Here is a 19,207-nt window from a genome sequence, read left to right as displayed (position 1 = left end):
AAGTTTGAATTCTCTTTGGATTTAAATTTTATTTCACAAGCAACCAGCATTGTTAATTGATAGTCATCTAAATTAATCGAAAACATTAATTAATTTAAAACAAACGTCATTTGATCACCAATTAGTGTGTGAAAATTCACATTTAGGCTGTAACCAAATATTTAGTGCAAATTTTTAACGCCATTTCCACTGGCAGGGAGTTTAGCTATAAAATCTCAAATACCTCCAAATATAGTTGCCTTAAAATCTCAATAGTTTTAGTCCTTTTCCCAGACTGAATCTGACTTTCCGCAATCCCACTTTTATTTCCAACAAGCCCTCTGTCCCTCACACCAAATAAAAGGAGGATTTCAGGGGGCAGAAGCCGATTAAAAATGAATGAACTTCTTCCCTTTCACACACCTAAGAATAAAGAAATAATCACCCCGAGTAACCGAACACCGCAAGCCTTCAGAGTCCGCCATGTTTTATTAATCTCTGCCTAGACAGGTAAACAAGCCAGATCTTCAAGTAAATTAGTGTAATTATGGAGCTTTTTACTACGAATACAACTACGAAGAATGTTTAGAGTGTTACCTGACGTCTCGTCGCTCAGTCCCAATCCGCTATTCGGACAAACGGGATGGTCCTTTTAGACTTTTCCAGGAGGCTTGCTCAACAGCAGAAGGTCAGGAATGCACTGCAAAAATGCTTTTCTAACTAAATATATATTTTTTAATATATATGTCTTGTTCTCTGGTCCAAATGTCTAAACAATGTATCTTGATGTAACAAATTTAAGATAAGCAAAATATATCGTCTTGTTTTAAGAAATAATGTGTGAAAATTAAGTTGAGGTTTTTTTTTTTTTTCATTTAAAGAAGCTAAATAATCTGCCAATGGGGTAAGGAAAATAATCATATTCACTGTAAAAAATGATATGATCAATAAGTCATGACAACATTTATGTTTTTAGTTAAGGAAAAAAGAAATATTGAACTGTATTGGACTGGAGACTAACTTATATCTTTAAAGGCAAGCAGAAGGACTTTGACTATCTTTGGGAACCATATATGAATATTATGTAAATTGTGTGTTTGTAAACATGTTTTTATTTATTTTTTAATTATTATTTTTTATTGTTGTATCATTGTTTATGTCATATATATAATTTAATTGTTATAAAATTTATTTATTTTCTTACCTATTTGAATTTGTATATGTGTGTATGTATATGTGTATATACATATATACACACGCACGCACGCACACACACACACACACACACACACACATACATATATATATATATGCCTAGTTGATGGGGTGAAAAAGGAAAAAAATCAATAAACATATTAGGGAAAAATAAATTATGTTCCAACCTAATTTTATGAGTTATGCAAGGAGTTGTATGTCAGTTTACTATAATTTAAGGTAAAAATATTCATAAGGTTAATTTGATTCAGTTTGACATTTTTTTTAACAGCTGAACATTTTTTTAAATCCCTAATTTAAGGCAACCAATATTTTTTGTAGTGTGCCAAAAAATGTAGATTATTTTTGCTTGTTTTAAATAAAAACACACTTAATTTTGACATTTAAGACTTTTTTTTTTTTTTTTTTTTTTTTTTTTTTACAATTGAAAAGTTTATTTTAATTTCAAGTTTATATCTTGCAATTCTATGTTTTTTTTCTTCACAGTAACAAATTTGTTTTAATTCAGATATTTTTCCTTGCATTTTTGCACTGATATCCTGAAACTATTGATTTATTTTTTAATGGGTGCGTCACAATTCTGACTTTTTTTTTCTCAATTTTTTTTACTTGCAATACTGAGTTTATATCTCTGAATTCTGACTAAGGCTGCATGATATTAGCAAAAACTGACAATGACTACGTTTACATGGACTTAAGAAATTGAATTATTTTCCTTAATCTGAATAAGACCGTAATATGATTAAGGTGTTTACCTGAGTTGCTTTTTAAATGATCCTTTCGTGGTCCCATTTTACATGTTACAGTACATAATTTGATTCATCTCATTGCGTCAGCATGCTATCCACATTTCCTGTGGAGTTTTGTGTAGTTTTGTTTTTCGTTTTTTAAATCTCTTTCGCTTTTATTCGGGAACATTTCATGTATGCCCCCTGTGACAATAGTGTCAAACGGCTGTGTGTTTATAGACTATCCTGTCGCAAAATGCGACGAAAATCTTACATAACAGTAATAGTTTGACTAAGGTGTTTACATGTCTGTACTGCACTTCAATATTGCCACTAAAATCGGCATACTCCACATGATTATGACTTTAGTCTGATTAAACTAATCAAAAATCTCTGTTTACATTGTAGACTCTTAGAGTATTGTCTTAATCATATTAAAATCAGATTATTGATGTCCATGTAAACGTACTCACTGTGATATTTTGTATTTCTGTGGTTATATATTGAAATTTAACTATAATTTCCTGAGATGATTCCAGTAAATCTAGTTGGGAAAAATTTCTAATTGTACATTAATCGGATGTCGAACATAAATAAATACATTAGAATAAACATACACATGCTGTACAAGTGAAATAGACACTTTAGAAAACAATCAAGCACTGTCTAACAGATTTAAGGTACAGTAATAAAATAATCAAATGCAAAATAACTCAGTGTAGTCAACATTTGCAATGGATCAAAACCACCTTAAAAATCAATGTTGTCCTAAACCATTCTTATTTTATAAACCTTTTTTTGATCGACTTTAGATGATGAACTGTTGTCTTCATTGTATAAATAAATGCCGTTAATCATTGGTGAAACTACAAAATTGATAATTTCTCATGCACAATTGGTTTAAATTATAATTATAATCCCAACACAACATTGCAGATACTGCGATACAACTATTAAAGATTTGATAACGGCGATATCGATGCTGAAACAATATATTGTGCAGCCCTAATTTTGACTTTATATCTGTTAACACTTTCAGTTTTTTGTTATTCTGATTTTATATCTGTTTTGTTAGAGTTCTGGATTTATTTATTTATTATTTATTTATTTACTAATTACTTTTTGCTAATTACTGTCTTACAATTCGAACACATTTCGTACAAATAGCAAACATTATTATTTTTTTGAGTGTAGAAAATGTTATTTGGACTTGGAAACAAGACAATCTTTTTAAATGAGCTGTTTTACACTGAACTCTGAGGTGTTTTGGTGTTTTTAAGCGTTCACGCATTGAAATAATGAAATATTTTGGGAAGATCAAAGCAATGTTAGCTTCCTTCATGCTCTACATTTTTAGTTTATCTATTGCATTAGCTGCTTTACCTTGATGAATTTATTGTGGATTTTTAAAAATTATTATTAATGTAATGATGTTTTATTGTTTGTTCTCTTTCTCAGGTGTTCGTAGAGCTCAATGAGTTGATCATGGATAAGAACCAGGAGATGCAGTGGAGGGAAACGGCACGCTGGATTAAGTTTGAGGAGGATGTGGAGGAGGAGACGGACCGCTGGGGGAAACCACACGTGGCCTCGCTGTCGTTTCGCAGCTTGCTGGAACTCAGGAAGACCATCGCTCATGGTGAGAAACTGACACAACATCTAGCATCTTATTGTACTGTATTATGTAAAAGTACTTGCATAGTCTGTCTGTTTCTAGTTCAAATATCAAAAACAAATCTTAATTCAAGAAGTATTTTTATTTATCATTCCTTTGGCGCTTAGTACCTTATTTATCAGAGGTCACTACAGGGGAATGAACTGCCAATTTAGTCCGGCATAGTGTCATTCACACACACGCTCATACACGATGGCCAATTTAGTTTATTCAATTCACTTATGTCTTTTGGACTGTGGGGGAAACTGGAACACGCACATGAACATGTGGAGAACATGCAAACTCCACACAGTAAATGCCAACTGGCCCAGCCTGGACTCGAACCAGAAACCTTATTGGGTAGTTTTAAGCAGTTTTAGATTATTTTACCTGCACCATCGACAGATTATTTAGCTTGTTTTAAGAAGAAACTTGCTTGATTTTGACTTGTCTTAAAAACAAAACAATATTTTCTACTTGTCTAGAAAATGCTTCTCAATTTAAGAATTTTTTGAGATTTGAATTTTTTTTGCAGTGTGAGTGAAATAATTGGTGTCATTTTCTGAAATTTTAATCTCGATTTACTCAAAAGAATTTGTGATAAGGTGCGTTCATTTTGTATCATTGTTATATTTCTGACTTTAATTGTGATGATATGTTCTGAATTCTTCTCTATTAGGGGCTGTGCTTTTGGACCTGGATCAGAAAACCTTACCCGGCATCTCTCATCAGGTGGTGGAGCAGATGATCATCTCAGACCAGATCAAAGCTGAGGACCGAGCAAACGTCCTCCGTGCGCTCCTGCTCAAACACAGGTACAGCTCCAGAGTCCTGGCGGAAATCACAAACCAAAATGTTGATTTTAAGTAATGAAACTGTCTTGAGTTTTTATATATATATAAACTCTGAATGGAATTTTTTTTGTAGAATGTACAGTTGAAAACAGAATTATTAGTCCTCCTGAATAATTAGCCCCCTTCTATATTTCTTTCACCAAATTCTGATTAACAGAGAGAATATTTTTTCAACACACTTATAAACATAATAGTTTTAATAACTCTTTTTCTAATAACTGATTTATTTTATCTTTGCCATGATGACAGTAAATAATATTTTACTAGATATTTTTCAAGACACTAGTGTTCAGCTTAAAGTGACATTTTAAAGGCTCGACTAGGTTAATTAGGCTAGTCACTGTCAAATTGAGACACTTGAAAAAATATTTTTCAGGGGGGCTTTCTCCAGAAGAAATACTGTGAAAAAATAATTTGGGAAATATTTGGAAAAAGAAAAAAATTCACAGGACGGTAAATCATTTTCCCTTCAATTGTATTTGTGGGTTTGTGTGAAATATATATATCATAACACACCATTTACCCACATTACATACAGTAAATAGTTCATTATATGCGACAAACAACATAATTTAATTGTTAACAAAATTTTAAATAAAATTTTATTTGATATGTTTTACTTGCGCACACACACACACACACACACACACACACACACACACACACACACACACACACACACACACACACATATATATATATATATATATATAAATATATACACACACACACTGATAGAACTTGTGGGGTATTTGGTGCATACAAATCTTTTATTTTTTTTTTTTTATTTGAAAATACTTAAGTTCAATGAATTGGTTAAATTTAAAACAGCACAATTTATGTTTAAAGCTAGGAATAAATTACTTCCAAAACGCATACAAAAGTATGTTCAAATGTAAAGGTACAAATGGAATTAAACATACAATTTGTAAAAGTTGCCAAAAGGATCAAATATGTAAAAAGAAGAGACAAGTAAAAGCAGAAATAAGTTGAAGAAATAGACGAATGATGGATTTGGTAATGGAGTGGGAAAATAATAAGCTTGTGCTTCATCCCTCTCCATTTTGGACCATGTTGAAATGTATTTTTTGTTAATGATATTTTATGTATGATATTTCAGTTCGAAAATAAATAAATACAATCAATTCATCAAATTCCAATAACTTTGAGTCAAAAATGAAAGGGTCTGTTTTTATTTCTGTACACTCATGATAATGACAAAAACCATGTGCTTTTATAAAATAAAGAATGGCTAGGTTACATACCTGCAGATGCTTTCTCAGATTCTACACTGAAGCCTTTGATGTCAAAAGTGTTTTAACAGCTGGCAAACAGATCTTGCACTGAACTGTTTTATTTGTGTCCTTTTCAGATTTCAGGGTGAAATGATTTTTAAATTTCCAGCAATGAAATGCATTTTTATCACTCGCCATGGTGGCAGCTCTCAGACTGTTTGTAGTAGCTGCTTTCACCATGCGTCGCGATATCAAACCTGAAAACCAATCAGAAGCATCAGAATAGCACCGCTTTAATAAATGACCTTAGCAGAAGGCATCATGCTTATCAAAAACAGGCAATGCAACAGATTAATATTATTCAACATTGCCCAGATTTTAAAGAACATTTTTAGTTGTAACCCCATTTGCAATCTTTAACATTTTCATAAGTAACTGTAATTTAATTACACATTTTTTTCCCAGTAACTACAGTATAACGAATTACTGTTACATTTATTTTGTAATCAAATCACATAACGCCATTACATGTAACTAGTTACTCCCCAACACTGAAAATGATTCATTTAATTTACTAAATTTTTAAGGAAACTGCAAATAATTTATATGGGCTGAATTTAAACAAACAAATGAAATGTAGTAATGTTCCACTTAATTTACTTTGCTTAAATTTAGCCCATAGAAATTAAATCCAGTGATCCTTTTTTTTTTTTTTTTTTGAATGTGTGATTGTCATTCATCTAATGCTCTCGGTCTACCATCCCGCCACCCGCTTTTACTGTATATGTAGATCTACCCACGATCCTTCGCAGTCTCTGCTTGTGTCTCTGACCCGCTTCCTCCCCTGCTCTCCTTCCCTCAGTCACCCGAGCGATGAGAAAGAGCACATCACCTCCTTCCCCAGAAACATCTCTGCCGCCAGCCTGGGCTCTCTGATCAGCCACCACCAGAGCAGCTCCAACCATCTGACCATCCCTGAGACCTCCGTCATGGAGCCGCTTATGGGCTCCAGCAGGGCCAGTCAGGACAGCACCGTGCACATTGACATCGATAAGAACGAGGTAATTTCATGAAAGAAGAGCGATGAGGGTTTAGAAGAGATATTTTATAAATGTAATACTTCAAAAAAAAAAGAAAAAAAAGAGTTTATTTTGAAAAAAAAATTGCTGATTAAAAAAAAAACATTAAAAAAAACACATTTTAATGAGTTTTAAATTTAATTTATTGACGCATTTACACATTGTTAATGAGATTTCTTAAACATTGTTGGTAGCTAGTGTGAAAGTGATAAATTAATAAATAGTTAAACTAGCATAAATTGGTAATATTACAACATATGGTGAAATAGGTATTTAAGTATTAAGTTATTCTCTTCAGAGATTTTTTAAAATAGGTTATATCTTATATAACTATATTTTTATGGAGTTATAAAAGCTTATTTATCCTGTTAGGATTTTATAGTGTTTTTATAGTGATGTTTTTTTATGTTCTTGTTGGGTCTGTTACAATGTAAGTTTGTTCTGCATTACAATTCTATTGTGATGTTTTGAATGACAAAATAAAGGAAACTGAAACTAAACTGAACATTATTCTAGTCAAGAAACACTAAAGATACGTTTTTTTCTGTCGTTGCCAATTTAAACTGTATCTCTCAAATGTATTTATTTATTTTGTTTTCGTCTGTTACTGTATGTTCTTTGCAGAAAGACTCGGCTACACCTATAGGCATGCACAGATCCAAATCAAAACATGAACTTAAGCTTCTGGAGAAAATCCCGGAAAATGCTGAAGCCACTGTTGTACTTGTTGGTAAGCAGTTATAATCTGATTCTCTAGCATTTGTTTTGAAGTCATTGTTTTGAGTTTATCCAGGGTTTGCATGAGATTTCTGGAATATCTTGGAATTATCAAAGGTTTATTTCAGAAATGTACCATTATTAGGAAATATACCATTATTTATTATTTAATTTTGTCTACACCATTTTTGGTTCCACTTTAAATTGAGTGGACTTAACTACCATGTACTCGAGTCAAAAAATAAATCAAATGTACTTACTGTGTTCGTAATGTATTGCAGAATACTTCTGGTTCTCATGAGGTGGGATACGAGTAGGGTTAGAGACCGGTTTGGTGGTATCGGTAGGTTAAAGTGTGGGTTAAGGTGGAAGGGATGGTCAATGGCGTAATTACAGATGCAGTACATGCAGGTATTTAATCATTGTAAAAACATGTATTTAAATAAATACATTAAACCAAATGATTCATTTCAGTGTAAATACAGTACATAATATTATATTAGGCCACCAAATATAAAGTGGGACCACAGTTTGTATTGCATTTCTTTTCACACCTGTTGCTGTTTCAGCTCCATTTTAAATGTATTTTATCCTTATCAAATGGCCGTCTCTGATTAATTAGAGTCTAATTAACACTAACATGCAGGATAATGTATAATGTCTCGGAAGTTTGGCTTTGAAATAACCACCTCAAAGACTGGGTGTTAATAGACAATGACAGAAATTAAAAGTGATATTTGTAAAATGGGGGAGAGAATCCAACCTAGTTATCTCAGAGGAAGATTGGTTGAATTTCTGCTCAGTACAGGCCACCTCTTCCAATTCTGGTATGTAGAGAGATTTTTGCTGGAAGAATCTTACCAGATACTTTATAACCCCCAAATTAACATACATGCAAACACAGGAGAAGCACCGGGGGCAGTGCTGGAGGAAATGTGGAGAAGACTTGGCAAACCACTTTCATATATTTTGGAGTTGCCCAGCCATTCAGTCATATTGGAAGGATGTAAAGCAAGTAATACGTAATATTTTTGGTGATGTTGTGGATCTTTTTTTTTTACAACAATTTATCTGGGAAATATTGCAGCCAACTTAACGGTAAAAGACAAGTACTTATTAAAAATACTCCTAGCAAACAGTAAGAAAACTGTGACTCGAAAGTGGCTACAACTGGAACCCCCTACAAAATCTGAATGGTTGGATATCATATCAAATGTTCAAAATATGGAGAGGATGACTTTTTCTTTAAAGCTACAAATGGACAAATACCTGCAATATTGGGAGAAATTGATTGTACTTATGCTTTTACAGAGTGTAATCTGATTTATATATATGTATTTGTTCATGTGACCTGTAAGGAAATATGTGACCTGTCAACCGTTCATTTAAGTTCTGGTGTTTTATTGTATTATTTACTTTATTTTATTATTTTTTTTAACCTACTTTTTGTATTTTTTCCCCCTTGTTTTATTTATTTATTTATTTATTTATTTATTTATTTGTTTATTTTTTCTTCTCTTCTTAAAAGAAATTTTAAAAAAGTATATAAAAAAAGTAATATTTGTAAAACTACGTTTGAGCATGGCAGATTAAATGTGGCAGAGGGAGCACTTCGTATTCACAAACATACAAAGAGCAAGTACATTAGCTTTTTTAAACAAAATCTGAGGTAAATGATCTATTGTTGTTCTCATAGAGTCTTTTGAAACACTTTAATAGTAACTATTTATGCTTAAACCATTTTAATATGGTTTATAACCTCCCGGTTGGACTATTGCAACTCTCTCTATTTTGGGCTGCCTAAGTCTCAGATTGCTCGCCTACAGTTAGTGCAAAACGCAGCAGCTAGATTCTTAACAAAAAGCCCGAAATATGCACACATCACTCCTATTCTGAGCTCTCTACATTGGCTACCGGTGACACAAATTATCAAATTTAAAATCCTTCTCTTTGTGTATAAAGCCCTACATGGTCTAAGCCCTCACTATGTATCCCAACTGATGGTTAATTTCCCTCCATCCAGACACTTGCGTTCTGCTGATCAGTTCTTATTATAACTTCCAAAGGCCCACCTCAAAAGTAGGAGCGAACGTGCTTTTGCCATAGCAGGTCCTCGCCTCTGGAACGACCTGCCATTAGAACTAAAAAAGGCTTCGGCGCTGCCTATTTTTAAGTCTAAATTAGAGACACACTTATTTTCTAGGTCTTTTGAAGCATAAGTCCTTCCCTTCAGGGGTGCTTGGAGTGGGCAGGGGGATCAAAACGGTCATGTTTGTAATCGTGTTTAGTGTTGTGGTTTAGTGTGGTAGCATCTTTTAATTAGGCAATTCTTTTTATCATTATTTTAATTTAATTTAGCTCTTTTATTGATATATGCTCTCTATGTTCTTTCCTAGTATGTGCCTATTGCTGTTGTTGCTGTTTTTATGCTCATATCATGTGTTTATTCTGTCTCTGTAAAGCACTTTGTGCAGCCTTGAGGCAGTTGGAAATGTGCTATATAAATAAATTAAGCTTGATCTTGAACTTAATATTATGCAAAGCACAATTGTGCCCTGTTTAGTAAGTGGTAGTAAGCTTTTAAGTAAGTGGTAGTCAAGGAATTGTGGGAACCCTTTTTATCCCATTGAAGGGAAAATAAGTTGAAGAAAGGATACTAAGTGCATTTGTCTGTTGTCAGGCAGTGTTGACTTCCTGGAGCAGCCCACCATGGCGTTTGTTCGCCTCCAGGAGGCCGTAGAGCTGGACTCGGTGCTGGAAGTGCCTGTTCCTGTGCGGTTCCTCTTTGTCCTGCTTGGTCCTCCCAGCACCAACATGGACTACCACCAGATCGGACGCTCCATTTCCACACTCATGTCGGACAAGGTGACAAAAACTGTTCTTGTTTAATATATAAGCACATGCATCTTTTAAGGTTAAAATCTTGATAAAAATGTAATCTGATCTCTGTCCAGCAATTTCATGAAGCTGCGTACCTGGCCGATGACCGTCAGGATCTGCTAAACGCCATCAATGGGTTCCTGGACTGCAGTATTGTTCTACCTCCATCAGAGCTGGGTGGAGAAGACCTCCTGCGCTCCGTTGCTCATTTCCAGAGAGAGATGCTCCGTAAGAGAGAGGAGCAGGGGGTGGCCCTGATGGCCAAAGAACCCAAGAGCCTCCAGGAGAAAGGTTTATTGCTTTCTTTGATACTTTTTTTCTTTTTCCTTCATATAATAAAAATAATGACATTATAATAATTATTATTATTGCCTCTTGCTTTTCTGCTGCTGTATGCAGTTTTTTTCTTTAGTTTTTTAGTCTTTTGTGGAGGTTTTTTTTCATCTGGGTTAGACTTTTTATTTCTTATTTGGATGTAAAGAGATTTATATGTAGATTTATTTATAATTTTTTGCTGTTTTACTTTTATTAGTGCATTTTATTTTTGTCATTAAATTTTTTTGTAGTCATTTTTTTGGGGGGAGCTATTTTAGTTTTTCCTTTAGCTGTGTTTTATTTGTTTTTTATTATGTTTTATTTGTTTATACTTCATATATATATAGATATATATATATATAACATTTTCCAAACATGTTAATATAGAAGAAAAATCAAGAAATAAAAAATGTAATTTTGTTGAAATTGTCAATCATTTAGTTTAAATTGAACGCATTATCGCTCTATTCCTAAAGAAATGAGATGACCATACTCTTATTTTCATTTTATTTCATGCATTTTTTCCCTGTTTAAATGCACTAAAACACGTTTTCTGCAGTATATTTTTTAAGTAATTTATAGTAGATGATGGATGCTAAATTTTGTCTGTCTTAAACTTTTCATTCTTGGTTTTCTGTCTTTTTGTGGTTGCTTTAGGTTTGGTATTGCTTTTGTGTCTATTAGGCATGGGAGGATAACCAGTTTCAATGTTTACCACGTTTAGGAAAAGTAAAGGTTTTAAAACCGCTGAAATTTTCTATTATACCGTTCCTAAGCTATATGGTAAAAGGATTTATTTGTGTGTTGTAAAGAAATCTGTGTATTTGAAGCTAATGAAGATACATTTAACAGAAGTCAAGGATTTATTTGAATTATTTAGCTTGACATGTTTACTTTTACAAAATATGATAAATGTTTTTTAAAATGAAATATGTTGTGTTCAATGATGGGAAAAAGTTTTTTTTTTACCCAGGCATTCAAATAAACGGTCTAAAACCAGTTATCTGATACCAGTTATCATACCATCAGAAATATAGACCAGCCTTTGCCTAGTGTCTCTTTAGTTACGTTTTCTTTTCCATGCACTTCAGTTGTCAATAAATAGACTTTTATCTAGTTTTTCTTTAGTTTTTTTTTTCTTTTACTAGCATTCTTTTATATAAACAAAAATCCCATCTTCTCTCTCTATGTGTAAAACAGAGGCCTTGCTGGCACCCTTTAAACCAGAGGATGACCCTTTAAAACGCACTGGTCGTCTGTTTGGTGGGCTGATTCGGGATGCGCAGCGCCGTTACCCAAAATACATCAGTGACTTCAGGGATGCGCTGAACCCCCAATGCATGGCTGCGGTCATCTTCATCTATTTCGCTGCTCTTTCCCCTGCCATCACATTTGGAGGACTTTTGGGTCAGTGACACTAACATTGCAATGCGACTACCAATGCATCATTTTAAAAACAATTTCTGTTTTCAAGGTTCTTCATGAAATTTTTATGACTGTAAATGACAGCTGAATAAGATGAAATGAACGAATACACTACCTGCCAAAAGTCTTGTCGCCTATTATAGTTTTGGGGACAACAAATAGTAACTTGACCTCTAGTTGATCATTTGGTATCAGAAGTGGCTTCAATGAAAGGCAAATGACTCAAAGTATTTATAAAGTCATCTGGAATGCCAAAGAAAGCGTTTTTGCAGGACTCCCAGAGTTCATCAAGATTCTTTGTCTTTATCTTCAATGCCTCCTCCTTCATCTTACCCCAGACATGCTCAATAATATTCATATCTGGTGACTGGGCTGGCCAATCCTGGAGCGCTTTGAACTTTTATGTGGAGGCAGTTCAACAGATGATGGATTGAAAAATTGAGCTTCTGCCGCTTTTCCAAATGATCGACTAGAAGTTAAGTTATTATTACAATAACTTACAACTGGGATCAGTGACAGGACTTTTGCTGGTTAGTGTTATTTTCACAGTTGATTGATTTATTTATTTATTTTTGTTATATTAAATAAAACGTTCATCTAAATTTCTTTTAATTAAACAGAGCAAATGTATTAAGTTTAACTTTATATAACTTACAGAAATTTGTTGAAACCTGAATAACTTAATAAAATGAGTTCAAGTAACATACAAGTTATGCTGTCATGGCTTTTATCCACATAGTTTTTAGGACTTTCCAAAATAGCATGTTTATATATGCAAATGAGACATTATTTGATTAAATATGCAGTAAATCCTGGTTTACATTTCTAATGTTGTATTAAGTGAGATTCAAAATTATTGTTTAATTTTTTTTAACATTTTACAATAAAAGATTTTTACTCGGGAGTTTTATAGAATCATTTGGATTAAGAAAAAACTTTTAACAGCCAGGATAAAACAAATTTTCCCAATTTTATTTTACAATTAAATGTGTTAAACACAAATACACATGTATAAGGGTAGTGTGGACGTACAGGAAGTCGAAAAATTTGGCTCAAAGTAGAACTTTTTTTTTTTTTTTGTGAAAACAGCATTAAAGATAAGAATTTAATTGAAATCTAAAGAAATGAATTGATAAACTGTTCCAAAAGGAATGCTTAAATGTGTGTTTTGGCCGTTGATTCCATTAGACTGAAATAAAGTGAATAGGAAAGTGTTTTTGCCAGCAGTGTTTCGAATTCAAATGTTTAAAGGCGTCCTATTATGCCACTTTTTACAAGATGTAAAATAAGTCTCTGATGTCTCTAGAGCAGGGGTCACCAATCTCGTTCCTGGAGGTCCGGTGTCCTGCAGGGTTTAATTCCAGTTTTGCCTCCACAAACCTGTCTGGGTGTTTCAAGTAGACCTAGTAAAGCTGCAGTCACACTAGAGTTTGTGTGTGCGAAATTCTGTCGTACGGCGCTGCGAAAAGGGGCGGGATTAAACAAGATTATTAGGCATTAAAAAAACGAGCGATTGCTCCATGTTTTACATTTCTGTCCAGAGATGACATGTTTTGATTCTCGGTTGGTCTCACGCAGTCAAGTGATGCGATTTCGCAGGTCAGAGTTCACAAAGCTTGAACTTTGCACCGCAGCAACCTGCGAAACTTAACGCATGACCTTGCGTTTCCGTTCTGATGCAGTCGCGTGTGTATGAATGGAAGTCTGTGGGAGCAAAAGCCCAGTGTGAACGCAGCTTAAGATTTTGATTAGCTTGATCAGGTGTGTTTGATTAGGGTTGGAGCTTAAATCTGCAGGACACCGGCCCTCCAGGAACAGGTTTGGCGATGCCTGCTCTAGAGTGTGTATGTGAAGTTTCAGCTCAAAATACCACACATTCAATGTTTTATAAATATTTAAAGTTGCCCCTTTTAGGCTTTGAACTAAAATGTGTCGTTTTGGCGATTGTCGCTTTAAATTGAAATGAGATTGTGCTACCAGCTCTCTTTTCGAAAGAAACTCCACATTTATAATGCCTCTTAGTTGCTAACATTATCTTTAGCAGGTGAAAGCTCTTAATGGAGGATGGCTGCTTCTCACTCTGTGCGAAGGCTGTTTATGCTAGTGAGGGAGGGAGAGATTGTCACTAGTGGGCGGGGCTTTCCCCCTCTGATGACGCGTACAAAAGGGGAATGTCAATCAAAGTGTTTTGCAGACTGTTTTTATCAAGTGTGATCATAAAAAATAAAATTAATACATTTAAACCATAAGAAACGGGCTATATTTACACACTGTTGTCACACAACTGTGTTTAAACCCCTTATTGAAGGGATTTTTGCATAATAGCAGTCATTTAAAAAGGTGTGTCATGTTAAACTCGGTACAGATTGAATCAGTGTAAATGTCTGACCTCTGTCTGATTATTATTATTAATGTCTCTGGATGTGTGATTTGGTGTCAGGTGAGAAGACTGAAGGGCTGCTCGGTGTGTCGGAGCTGATCGTGGCCACGTGTGTTCAGGGTGTGCTGTTCTGTCTGCTGGGGGCTCAGCCTCTGCTCATTGTGGGCTTTTCTGGACCAATACTGGTGTTTGAAGAAGCCTTCTTCTCTGTGAGTTTTTAATGCTGGTGTATATATATATATATATATATATGTATATATATATATATATATATATTATACACACACACATGAATGTTTAGTTGGATAGTTATTTAGCACAAAATCATTTAAAGGGGTAATTCACCCAGAAATTTAAGTTCTGTCGTCATTTACCTGCCCTTTTATGTTTGAGTTTCTTTCTTCTGCTGAACACAAAAGAAGATATTTAGAAGAATGTTGGAATCCTGTAACCATTGAATTTGGGAGTTTCAGCTTTTCGACTTTCTTCAAATTATCTTCTTTAGTGTTCAGCAGAATAATGAAACTGAAATAAAGGTTTGGAACCATTTAGGGGTGAGTAAATATTAAGTAAATGTTAATGTATTCTTCTAAATAAACGGCAAGCTAAAATCAGCCTTAACATTACTCCTATTTTTAAAGATTTTAAATGATAAACATTTTCGGAAATTCTTTTTTTTAAGACAACCCCGTAAGCAAACACATTTGATTTACTTTTTATAGTTTTGTTGACTCTTTTTTATATTTTTTTATTTATTACAATTAATAAATATTTTTATTTATTTGCTTTTATTGTTTTTATTTGATGATGTAGAGCACCCTATTTGATTTTTGTTTTTATAATACTAATATATATATATATATTCAGGAAACACATTTGGATGTGATTAATCACAATAAATCTTTCCCAGCACTAATTTCTTTTACTTGTTTATTTTATTAAATTTACTTATGTAGTTTACCACCCTTTTTAAAATAATAAACAATAATAAAAATACATACTACTACTACTAATAATAATAATTGCTCCTCTACCCTCATCTTCTCCAGTTCTGTAAGGGCAATAATATGGAGTACCTGACGGGGCGGGTCTGGATTGGTTTTTGGCTCATCATCATCGTGGTGTTGATGGTGGCGTTTGAGGGAAGTTTCATGGTCCGATTCGTCTCCCGTTTCACCCAAGAGATCTTCTCCTTCCTCATCTCGCTCATCTTCATCTATGAGACCTTCTCAAAGCTGGCTAAGGTATAGTTTTAGATTATCGTACATGAAAAAGTAGAAGAGTTTTCAATATTTAATGTTGTGCCCTTATTTCTTGACAACATAAAATAAAGATCTAGAATGATAGCAGCGCATTTGCGTTGTCTTAAAGTAATAAAATAAAAAAAATTATTTAAAAAAATAATTAGTTTTCACTATACTTGCCCAGTTGATTGGATACATAAAAAAAATTGCAAAATAAAATTTGTTGTGTTAGAAAATAAAATAATAAATGAAATTTTAAATATGCAAATCAGCCAATATCACATCCTGGTTTCATTCATTTTATTTATTTATTTATTTTTTACATTTTAGGCTTTTACTAAAAGAAATTTAGGAATCTTTTTTTATTAAAAATGTAAAATTTTGCCAACAGGCAGGGGGGTTATATTAAAGATGCAATTAAAAATATAATTATATAAATTTATAAACGAAAATAGAATTTAAAAAAAACATTTTCACAATTGTTGTGTGCTTAAAATATATGTATTTTGAAATCTACAGACACAAAAGTGGGTCAAAAGAAATGCTTTAGTTTTTATCTTTACCTTAGGTTTTGACTAAAAATATAATATTAAAAAAACAATATAGTAAAAGCCCAAAGTCTTAAAACAATCAACAAACAAACAATCTCGCCTGAATGACCAAACAGATAAACTTGAAATATACAGACACAAAATGATAAAGTGGGCCAGATGAAGCAGTTAAGTTAATTTTTTGATGTTTACCTTTCATTGGGCTTTTGATAAGTAGTTTTTTGAAAGTCTTAAAATAGCAATAGAAATTCCTCCCTAATGAACAAACAGATAACCTTGTATTTGAAATCTACAAACACAGAATGATAAAGTGGGCCAAAAGAAACACTTAAGATTATTTGTGATGTTTGTGATGTTTACCTTACATTAGACTAAAAAAACTATATTTCTTAAAAGCCTGAAGTCTTAAAATAGCAATAAAAAAATCCTTCCTAATGAGCAAACAGATAAACTTGTATTTGAAATCTACAGACACAGAATGGTAAAGTGGGCCAAAAGAAACACTTAAGATTATTTGTGATGTTTACCTTACATTAGACTAAAAAAGGCTACTTATTAAAAGCTCTTAAAGTCTTCAAACAGCAACAAAAACATCTTGCCTTATTGACCAAAGAGAAAAACATGTAAATATCCAATATAGAGTCAATATACCACTGTGGACCACTTTTCTTAACTTGTGATTTGGTGGCTCAGATTTTCCAGGAGCATCCTCTGCAGCGCTGCTCTGCTGTGCTTGTGGACGTCAGAAACTCCTCGCTGAACTCCAGCATGGATGAAGTGACGGAAAGTCCATTAGCAGTTACGAACAGCAGTTCACAGGAGATGCTGAAGGTGGTGGGGGAACCAAACACTGCTCTGCTGTCATTAGTGCTCATGTCTGGCACCTTCCTCATCGCTTTTTACCTGCGCAAGTTCAAGAACAGCGCCTTCTTCCCGGGCAGGGTAAAAGCCAAAACACACAATGTTGAGTTGCGACTGCAAGGAATAATTTGTGTGAAAGCGATCTAAAACTCCTTTTATTCACAGTTAAGGAGAGTTATTGGAGATTTTGGAGTTCCTATTGCCATTCTCATCATGGTTCTGGTGGACTACAGTGTTAAAGACACATACACACAGGTGAGAATTAAGGCTTGCCTATTACTAGATGATTCTGAGAAACTGAAGAAATGTAATGCTTATTTTAGTCTATTGGCCCAAAATAGTAAATAGAAACTTTTGACCTAATAATTTGTCATTAAATTAACTATTTGTAATTAAATATATAATTATTGATTATTTGTCATTATTAATACATATTTTATTTAGAATATGATGCGTAGATTTAGTTATTGTTATTTATGTATCTTTATATTATGTTAATTTTTTTCTCTGTTGTAATTATTGTTGCTGTTTTATTTACTGTTTTAGTTCATCACTTTTTTTGTAGAAATCATATTTTATTATTATTTTTTTTTCATTATTAAACATTTTCTTTCTTTTCTTTATTATTGTTATTAATGAGATATTTTCGCAATGCTCCACCTTGCAGAAACTAAGTGTACCCCGAGGTTTTTCAGTAACTAGTCCTGATAAGCGAGGCTGGATAGTCAATCCTCTGGGCTCGGACGGTCAGTTTCCCATCTGGATGATGTTTGCCAGCATTCTTCCAGCTCTGCTCGTCTTCATTCTTATCTTTATGGAGACACAAATCACCACGTGAGTCCATTTCCACGCTTCTGTCTGTCTGTCTGTCTATATATCCTTTTTATTTATTCATTCATTTATTTATTCATTCATTTATTCAATTATTCATTGATTTATTTATTCCTTCATTTATTCATTTATTTAATTATTCATTCATTCATTCGTTTATTAATTAATTTATTCATTCCTTCATTCATTTATTTATTCATTAATTAATTTATTCATTAATTTGTTTATTCATTCATCCATTTATTTATTTATTCATTGGTTTATTCATTCATTCCTTCATTTATTCATTCATTGCTTTATTTATTCCTTCATTTATTCATTCATTGCTTTATTTATTCCTTCATTTTTTCATTGATTGCTTTATTTATTCCTTCATTTATTCATTGATTGCTTTATTTATTCCTTCATTTATTCATTAATTGTCTTTATTCATTCATTTAGTCATTCATTTATTTATTAATTCATTCATTCGTTTATTCTTTTATTTATTCATTCAGTTATTAATTTATTAATTAGTTTATTCATTCATTAATTCATTTATTTGTTGATTTATTCCTTTATTTATTTCTTCATTCATTTATTTATTTATCGATTTATTTATTCATTCATGTATTTTATCATTTATTCATTTTTTCTTTTATTAATTAATTAATTTATTCTTTAATTTGATTACTCTATTTATTGTATTTGTTTTTTTATTGTATTATTGTATTTATTCTTTTTACTGTAATTATCGTATTGTTTATTATTATTACTATTATTATTTAGTATTTACTTATTTTTTTACTTTTAGCTAGCTTTATTTTAAGCAAACACTTTTTTAAGTATGTGGCTATGTGACATAAGATTTTGTGCATATTTTTGCACAAATTTGTAGGAAACGTTAACATTGTTTTGTCATGTTTAAGTCTTGTCAGTTTTAAAGCATTAATTTCTCCTTCTAGGTTGATAGTCAGCAAGAAAGAGCGCATGCTGGTCAAGGGTTCTGGTTTCCATCTGGATCTGTTGCTCATCGTGACTCTGGGTGGCACCAGTGCGCTGTTCGGTCTGCCTTGGATGGCTGCAGCCACTGTACGCTCCGTCACCCATGCAAACGCCCTCACCGTGATGAGTAAAGCAGTCGCTCCAGGAGACAAACCTCGAATCCAGGAGGTCAAGGAGCAGAGGGTGACTGGGTTACTGGTAGCCATACTTGTTGGTGGGTTTCAACAACAGATTCTGATGTTGTGTTTAGGTGCTACCAGATTAAAACTAACTTT

The 19,207-nt window shown here is 33.0% G+C and overlaps 1 protein-coding gene across 5 annotated transcripts in view; it reads left to right on the top strand.

The window, feature by feature from the left end:
- slc4a2b (solute carrier family 4 member 2b) overlaps positions 1–19,207 on the top strand; it is a 93,018-nt gene that overhangs the window by 65,529 nt on the left and 8,282 nt on the right. For 3 of the 5 annotated variants that reach the window (XM_073940511.1, XM_073940509.1, NM_001114440.2), the window contains exons 9-21: positions 3,381–3,561; positions 4,256–4,391; positions 6,528–6,726; positions 7,369–7,474; positions 10,142–10,326; positions 10,416–10,632; positions 11,857–12,063; positions 14,522–14,670; positions 15,511–15,705; positions 16,950–17,198; positions 17,283–17,372; positions 17,785–17,951; positions 18,893–19,146. In XM_073940511.1, the coding sequence (XP_073796612.1) occupies positions 3,381–3,561; positions 4,256–4,391; positions 6,528–6,726; positions 7,369–7,474; positions 10,142–10,326; positions 10,416–10,632; positions 11,857–12,063; positions 14,522–14,670; positions 15,511–15,705; positions 16,950–17,198; positions 17,283–17,372; positions 17,785–17,951; positions 18,893–19,146 (2,335 nt within the window). Of the gene's footprint in view, positions 1–3,380; positions 3,562–4,255; positions 4,392–6,455; positions 6,727–7,368; positions 7,475–10,141; positions 10,327–10,415; positions 10,633–11,856; positions 12,064–14,521; positions 14,671–15,510; positions 15,706–16,949; positions 17,199–17,282; positions 17,373–17,784; positions 17,952–18,892; positions 19,147–19,207 lie in introns of all 5 variants that reach the window. The other 2 variants (XM_073940508.1, XM_073940510.1) reach the window with 1 other exon arrangement.

This window comes from Danio rerio, chromosome 24 (assembly GCF_049306965.1).
Source record: "Danio rerio strain Tuebingen ecotype United States chromosome 24, GRCz12tu, whole genome shotgun sequence".
NCBI lineage: Eukaryota > Metazoa > Chordata > Actinopteri > Cypriniformes > Danionidae > Danio > Danio rerio.
This window is presented reverse-complemented; position numbering and strand designations above follow the sequence as displayed.